The sequence below is a fragment of the Cucurbita moschata genome, unplaced genomic scaffold, assembly GCF_002738365.1.
Source record: "Cucurbita moschata cultivar Rifu unplaced genomic scaffold, Cmos_1.0 Cmo_Scf00040, whole genome shotgun sequence".
In the NCBI taxonomy this organism is placed as follows: Eukaryota; Viridiplantae; Streptophyta; class Magnoliopsida; order Cucurbitales; family Cucurbitaceae; genus Cucurbita; species Cucurbita moschata.
Window position 1 is genome coordinate 140,647 of NW_019268556.1, and position 8,392 is coordinate 149,038.

General features: G+C 41.5%; 1 protein-coding gene across 3 annotated transcripts in view; it reads left to right on the plus strand.

Annotated features, from left to right (window-relative positions):
• LOC111432711 (protein NRT1/ PTR FAMILY 5.10-like) overlaps positions 1–8,105 on the plus strand; it is a 10,854-nt gene extending 2,749 nt beyond the window's left edge. Inside the window, exons 4-8 of one of the 3 annotated variants that reach the window (XM_023069645.1) lie at positions 2,071–2,870; positions 3,848–3,928; positions 4,002–4,219; positions 5,612–6,123; positions 7,081–8,105. In XM_023069645.1, coding sequence (XP_022925413.1) covers positions 2,071–2,870; positions 3,848–3,928; positions 4,002–4,219; positions 5,612–6,123; positions 7,081–7,885 — 2,416 coding nt within the window. In that variant the 3' untranslated portion in view covers positions 7,886–8,105. Of the gene's footprint in view, positions 1–2,070; positions 2,890–3,019; positions 3,132–3,822; positions 3,929–4,001; positions 4,220–5,611; positions 6,124–7,080 lie in introns of those variants that run through there. The other 2 variants (XM_023069644.1, XM_023069643.1) reach the window with 2 other exon arrangements.
• Positions 8,106–8,392: the final 287 nt, after the last annotated feature.

Here is an 8,392-nt window from a genome sequence, read left to right on the forward strand (position 1 = left end):
GATTTGAAAATGGACTATGTATTCTTCCTTATGAGTGAATCATGCCCTGATCTTGTGTGATCCTGATCTTGTGTGAATCATGCCCTGTTCTTGTGTGATCCTGATCTTGTGTGAATCATGCCCTGTTCTTGTGTGATCCTGATCTTGGGTGAATCATGCCCTGTTGTTGTGTGATCCTGATCTTGGGTGAATCATGCCCGGTTGTTGTGTGATCCTGATCTTGGGTGAATCATGCCCTGTTGTTGTGTGATCCTAATCTTGGGTGAATCATGCCCTGTTGTTGTGTGATCCTGATCTTGGGTGAATCATGCCCTCCAAGAGTTCAATCCATTCCAGTCGGTTGAAATTTTGCTACATGTTTCACGGCTTTCGTGTTGTATGAGGATAATTTCTGATTTAGCTTTAGAAAAGGCTGAATTCTATTTAGCCAAATGTCTCTAAATTTGATCCAAGGGCTCCACCATGTGTATTTGTTGGATATCCTCGAGGCATTAAAGACTAAGCATTTTGATATTTCAAAGCAGGAGTTCTTTATTTCAAGAAATGTTATATTTTTAGAGGAATTATTTCTCTTTCAATCACAGCCCAATATTGATTGTTCATCCACAGCAGATTTCCTCAAGGATTTTGTGTAACCTTGTCTTGTGGCTGGAGTAGTTGAAAATGGTGACTCTCCAGAAGTAGCTATTGCACCCGAGCCTATTATGCATGATGTTGGTGCACACCTGAGGAAGAATTTCCTTCTCTTTCACCTGAGCCTATTACTTTAGATACTGCTGTTTCTACTGACATAGTTAACGCACCTTGAAGATCATCTAGATCACGGTCTCCACCCAATTACCTAAGGGACTCTCACTGCAATCTGTTGGCTCAATCCCTTATGAATTCATCCTCTGAACCATTTTACTTGAGCAAATACATTTCCTTTGCTGTATATTCGCCTTTCATAAGCATTGGTGTTGAATTTTCCTCTGAATATTAGCCATAAAATTGAATTTCACCTTTGGTTTAAGCTGGCAGAGCACTTATTCATGTAGACCAGGCTTAAAAGTAAATGTGATGTCTGTTTCTTTTATTTTTTTGCGTGGAATTCAGGGGCTTGGATTGTTGACTGTGTCTGCAACATTACCTTATTCCAGCACTTCTGCCTGCCAACAGACAGAAAACCGTGTCCCATGTTCCCCCAGTCTCGTCCACGTAGTTTTATTTTTCTTCTCCTTATATATTGTGGCATTTGCTCAAGGGGGACATAAGCCTTGCGTCCAAGCTTTCGGAGCCGATCAATTTGATGGACAACATCCAGAAGAGAGCAAAGCTAAAAGTTCTTTCTTTAATTGGTGGTATTTTGGTATCGCCGTGGCCACTTTTGCAACATTTACTATAGTGAGCTATGTGCAAGATAACCTTAGCTGGAGTCTTGGGTTTGGAATTCCTTGTATTGCTATGATTTTTGCACTGCTAGTCTTCTTGCTTGGAACTAAGACGTACAGATACAGTAGCGAAGGAGATGTGGAAAACCCATTTGTGAGGATTGGACGGGTGTTTGTCATGGCAGTACGAAATTGGCGAGTAATTTCTTCAGAAATAGCTCATGAAGAGGAAATCCTTGGCCTTTTACCGCACCATAGCTCTCAACAGTTCAGGTAAATCAGAGGACTAAAAGAAGGGTAAAATGTACTAATCTTTTCTGTTCTGTTCAGAAAAATAGTCGTAATATGGATATGATAGGTAATTCTTTATAACATGTGGATATGGAGCTGGCTGACTATTTATAGCTTATTCATATATGATAGATATTTATAGCGAGTGGTTATATGTTAAAGCTATATATATATATATAGTCTGTGGTATTTTCTCTCCACTATTCTTTGTGTTCATCTAGATCGAGTGTGTGCGTTATTGTGCGATCCTAACATCATTTTATGTTGTATGCATTATCGTAGCCCTTTTCTTTACTTGATTCTATAATTTGGTAGATCGAGTGTGTGCATTATTGTGCGATCCTAACACCATTTTATATTGTATGCATTATCGTAACTCTTTTCTTTACTAGATTCTATAATTTGGTAGGTTCCTAGACAAAGCTTTGATTGTACCTAATAGTTCGAAGGAAGATGGTCATGCTTGTACTATCAGTGAAGTTGAGGAAGCAAAATCATTAGTAGGGCTTGCCCCCATATGGGTTACATGCTTAGCATATGGTATTGTATTCTCTCAGTCATCAACTTTCTTCACAAAACAAGGAGTCACGATGGACAGATCAATAGTTCCTGGATTTGAAGTACCTGCTGCTTCACTTCAATCCTTTATCAGTCTATCCATTGGCATTTCCATCCTAATATATGATCGCATAATCATTCCGATTGCGAGACATTTCACCGGGAAACCTTCTGGAATTACAATGCTACAGAGAATCGGATTTGGGATGATATTATCTGCTCTTTCCATGGTCATTGCTGCATTAGTGGAGGTGAAAAGGCTCAAAACAGCTCAAGAATATGGTTTAGTTGATATGCCAAAGGCGACTATTCCTCTGAGTATATGGTGGCTGGTTCCTCAATATTTACTTGTTGGAATTTCTGATGCTTTCACAATGGTTGGGTTGCAAGAGTTTTTCTATGACCAGGTTCCAAGTGGATTGAGAAGCATCGGTCTTTCTCTGTATCTGAGTATTTTTGGCGTTGGCAGCATTTTGAGCAGCTTTCTCATATCTGCCATCGAAAAATTAAGCAGTGGGGATGGCAAAGAAAGCTGGTTTGATAATAATCTGAACAAAGCTCATCTTGATTACTTCTACTGGTCGCTTGTTGGGCTTAGTGCTATTGGGTTTGCTGCTTTCTCATGTTTTGCAAGAACATACATCTACACTAAGGGGAATACCACTTGAACACGACTGTTTCGGTAGCACTGTAATTTAAAGCTGTGTATTGAAATCTGAAATCGTCTATCGAGTAAGATAACCTGGCTTAGGGTGCCTGTTTATACGTGTTTTCCATCATTTGCAAGAACAGGAGGTTATATTTAGAGTAGGAGGAATATCACATGAACTCAACCGTGTTGGAGCTTTGTAGTTTAAAGCTCTGAGATTTGGATAGGCATTGTTGTGATATAGCTAACTGGATCAATCTCACACTTACTATATGATAATATGATAATGTCTATCTTGAACATATGAACTCCCTCTCCTAATTGAGTATATGAACTTTCACACTTACGTGATATTGTCTAGGTTGAGCATATGAACTTTCACACTCATATGTTGAGCATATGAACTTTGGCACCAATTGAGATTATCCGTCTCATACCAATGGAGATTATTTCTCCTGGGCTTGGTACCAAAAGGCCTCGTACCAATTGAGATTATTCGCCCTTTATAATCAAGAGGTCGATGTATTCCTCGCAACAACGTCGATGTATTCCTTATTTATAAACACATGTTCTTCCTCTTAATTAGCGTGGAACTCCCTCCCAATAATCCAACACCCTTTCCCGACCTCTTACAAACTCTTCCCTCAAATCTCTCTCGGAAAAACCTTAAAAAAGTAAATTTTGAAATGTCTGATGTAATCTCATTTTATCTTGAGATCTCTCTTCCACCTGTGAGCATGGGCCTAATATCTTCTTAGAAATCCCACCCCCAACACTTTTTGTGTCGAATCAAAGTCTTCGTCTTTCAATTCCAACACAAATGGAGGGTTTGGAGAAGGCGACAATACAAATAGTTCCAAAAGAAAGTAACCCTTTTCAACCCCGACGGCTCTCCAATCGAATTCATACTGTTTCTGTGGCTGCTGTTCTTCTGTTCTTCCAACCATGGACCACTCAACTCCACTGCTCAGCCACACCGTCGACGGCGCCGTCGATTATAAAGGTCGCCCACTTCTCAGATCCTCCTCCGGCACATGGAGCTCCGCCTCTTTCATTATAGGTAAACCAAATCCCTAATTATCTCATCTCCTCCACCTCCTTCATCGATTCATTCTCCTTGTTGACCATTTTAGGGATGGAGGTTGCTGAGAGATTTGCTTTCTATGGAATCGGCGCCAACCTCATAACTTACTTGACAGGTCCGCTCCACATTTCCATGGTGGCGGCGGCCGAGATTGTCAATGTCTGGTCTGGCACCTCCATGCTCCTCACTCTCTTTGGAGCCTTTGTTGCTGATTCCTTCTTTGGACGATACCGTACCATTGTTTTTGCATCTATTTCTTACCTTTTGGTATCTCTCTTTTTCTCTGATCATCCGTTCTCTTTTTGATTTGCTAATGTTTGTGAAATTGAAATTCAGTAGCTGAGGGCAATGTTTCTTTTTTTTTTTTTTTTGTTCTTGTTTGATTGAATGTTTGTTCTGATCGGAATATGGAGCGGGTAGATATTTATATATAGTAGATGGTTATATCTGGTAAAGTTATATACACTAAACCATATATATACCCATTAGGTAGTAGTGATGCTGCATTTTTTGTATTCTCTCTGTAATTTGAGAGAGAAACAAAACACTCCTTAAGGTGTGGAAACCTCTCCCTAATAGACGCGTTTATATATACCCATTAGGTAGTAGTGGCTGCATTTTTTGTATTCTCTTTGTAATTTGAGAGAGAAACAAAACACTTCTTAAGGCGTGGAAACCTCTCCCTAATAGACGCGTTTATAAGGCGTGGAAACCTCTCCCTAGTAAACGCGTTTATAAGGCGTGGAAACCTGTCCCTAGTAAACACGTTTATAAGGCGTGGAAAACGCGTTTATAAGGCGTGGAAACCTGTCCCTGGTAGACGCGTTTATAAGGCATGGAAACCTGTCCCTGGTAGACGCGTTTATAAGGCGTGGAAACCTGTCCCTGGTTGACGCTTTTATAAGGCATGGAAACCTGTCCCTGGTTGACGCTTTTATAAGGCATGGAAACCTGTCCCTGGTAGACGCATTTATAAGGCATGAAAACCTGTCCCTAATAGACGCGTTTATAAGGCATGAAAACCTGTCCCTAATAGACGCGGTTATAAGGCATGAAAACCTGTCCCTGGTAGACGCGTTTATAAGGCATGAAAACCTGTCCCTGGTAGACGCGTTTATAAGGCATGAAAACCTGTCCCTGGTAGACGCGTTTATAAGGCATGAAAACCTCTCCTAAATAGACACGTTTATAAGGCATGAAAACCTCTCCCAAATAGATGCATTGTAAAATCTTGAGGGGTAAAAACTTGAGGGGAATCCCGGAAGGGAAAACCCTAAGAGGATAACGATGGACTGACTGTTACAAGTTGTATTAGAGCTAGTCACTGAACAGTGCGAGACACTGGTTGGAGTAGGGCTAGACCCTCTCCATAGTAAACGGTGGGCTTGGGCTATTACAAATGATATCAAAGCTAATCATCGAACGGTGCGAGACATTGGTATTAGAGCCAGTCACCAAACGGTGCAAGACACTTGTTGGAGTAGTAAACGGTGGGCTTGGACTGTTACAAATGGTAATTTTATATACCTGAAGCCATCAATATAAATCTTTAGCGAATATTCCTCTTCGCATTTCTCTTTCCTTTTCTTTGTGTTCATATAGATCGAGTATGTGCATTTCCTAACACTTGTTTCCTTAAACTTTGGGAATTTTGTACAGGGACTAGGATTGTTGGTTCTGTCTACGGCAAACTCCTCGATCTGCGCTGTCCCTAACAAATCCATGCCCTGTTCGGCTCCTAAGCTTCAGCTCGTTCTATTCTTCGCTTCTCTATGTCTAATCGGGATAGCACAAGGTGGGCACAGGCCGTGCGTGCAGGCTTTTGGGGCCGATCAGTTCGATGACCAAAATCCTCAAGAGGCCAAATTCAAGGGCTCCTTCTTCAATTGGTGGTATTTTGGTGCCTGCTCAGGAATCGTAGTAGCCATTCCAACTGTAGCATATGCACAAGAGAATCTTAGTTGGAGTGTTGGATTTGGAATTCCTTGTGCTGCAATGCTCACTGGTTTCATTGTTTTCCTTCTCGGTACCAAGACGTATCGGTTTACCGTCAAGCAATCAGATAAGAGCCCGTTTATGAGAGTTGGTCGAGTGTTCGTGGCTTCTATTAGGAATTGGAGAGCTTCTCCCTCAAGGATTGGCAAAGATTTGTCAAATTCTCAACAATTCAAGTAAGAATGCTGCAATATCCATTGTTTTCTCCTTCTTATTGACACTTATAAGTTCCGGTTGAGGATGGTTGGGAGGGAGTCCCACGTTGGTGAGGGGAAAATCATGAGTTTATAAGTAAGGAATACTATCTCCATTGGTGTGAAAGGGGAAACCGAGAGCTTATGCTCAAAGTGGACAATATGATACCATTGTGGAGGTTTGTGATTCTTAACATGGTATCAGAGTCATACCCTTAACTTAGTCATGTCAATAGTATCCTCAAATGTCGAACAAAGAAGTTGTGAGCCTCAAAAGTGTAGTCAAAAGTGACTCAAGTATCGAACAAATGGTGTACTTTGTTTGAGGGCTCTAGAGAAGAGTTGAGCCTCGATTAAGGGAGGATGTTCGAGGGCTCCATAGGCCTCAGTGGAGGCTCTTTGGTGTACTTTGTTCGAAAGGAGACTCCAAAGGAGTCGAGCCTCGATTGAAGAGAGGATGTTCGAGGGTTCTATAGGCCTCAGGGGAGGCTCTATGGTGTACTTTGTTCGAGAGGAGACTCCAGTGAAGGAGTTGAGCCTCGATTAAGGAGAGGATGTTCGAGGGCTTCATAGGCCTCAAGGGGAGGCTCTATAGTGTACTTTGTTTAGGAGAAGACTCTAGAGAAGGAGTCGAGCCTCAATTAAGGAGAGGATGTTCAAGGGCATCATAGGCCTCAAGGGAGACTCTATGGTGTAATTTGTTTGGGAGAAGACTCCAGAGAAGGAGTCGAGCCTCGGTTAAGGAGAGGATGTTTGAGGGGAACAAAGTACTGATCTATAGTGTACTTTGTTCGAGGGGAAAATTGTTGAGGATTGTTGGGAGGGAGCCTCACATTGTTGAGGAATACTATCTCTATTGCTACGAGGCCTTTTGGGAAACCCAAACAAAGCCATTATGGAGGTTCGTGATTCCTAACCGTTCCTCCTTTGGTGTGACAGATTTCTCAACAAAGCTTGCATCGTTCCCATCGATTCAAACCAAAACGCAACGGCGTGCAGCATCAGCGAGGTTGAAGAAGCAAAGGCAATTCTCAGAATTCTTCTAATATGGGCTACACTTATCATGTTCACCATTGTGTTCTCACAAGACGCCACCTTCTTCACCAAACAAGCAGCAACATTAGACCGAACAATTTCATCAGGTTTCACCGTTCCCGCCGCGTCACTCGAGGCAATTATTTCCTTTACAATCGTCATCTTCATCGTGGTCTATGATCTCGTCTTCGTTCCCATTGCCAAAACAGTAACAGGAAACTCATCTGGCATAACAACATTACAAAGAATCGGATCTGGGATGATCATATCAACTATCTCTATGGTGGTTGCATCCCTGGTCGAGAAAAAACGTTTGAAAACCGCCCTCGAACACGGTCTGATCGATAGACCGGACATGACAATTCCAATGAAGTTCTGGTGGTTGGTTCCTCAATATGTGTTGAATGGTTTGGCTGATGTGTTTACAGTGGTTGGGCTTCAAGAGTTTTGCTATGATCAAGTGGCTAGGGATTTGAAAAGTGTTGGACCTGCCATTTTCATCAGTATCCTTGGAATGGGTAGCATTTTAAGTAGCCTTTTGATATCAATTATTGATTCAGCTACTAAAGGCAATGGGCATCTGAGCTGGTTTCCCGACAACCTTAACAAGGCTCATCTTGATTACTTTTACCTGTTACTGTCTGGCCTTAGTGTTCTTAGCTTCATTGCCTTCCTTTTTGTTGCCAAATCCCACGTTTATAACAGGTGACCCTGACTTCCCATCTTTTTGGACATAAATTATTCCAAATTTTAAGGTTGTAAATACGAAAAGTTTGTATTTGAAAAGCAACATATAGATGATATACTTTAGGCTCGGTCGGTCGAATGATTGTTGGATGTCGGATAAACTGTGTTCTTTTTTAAAAAAATTAGTCAGGGAGCATTCTCATGTAATACCAAATACAGTTATCTGATTCTCGTGCATATTATTCTTAGACACCTTAACAAAACCTAAGAATGTTTTGTTTCTCTCTTCAATTGACGTGGGATCTCACCATTCACCTCCTTTTGGTGCTCAGTATCACGGTCATGCTCGTTCAAGGTGTGTTGTTTATGGTCGCATGCCCATGACAAGCCAACCCCTTTATGTCTTCCTTTTGTACGACGTTTCGAAAAAATCATGTCTAGGCCTAATACCTCAAAATGTACTATAGGGGGATATGACTAGTTGTCAACTTCTCCCTACCCAAGGTTATATACTTTGAGTCGTTGTTAC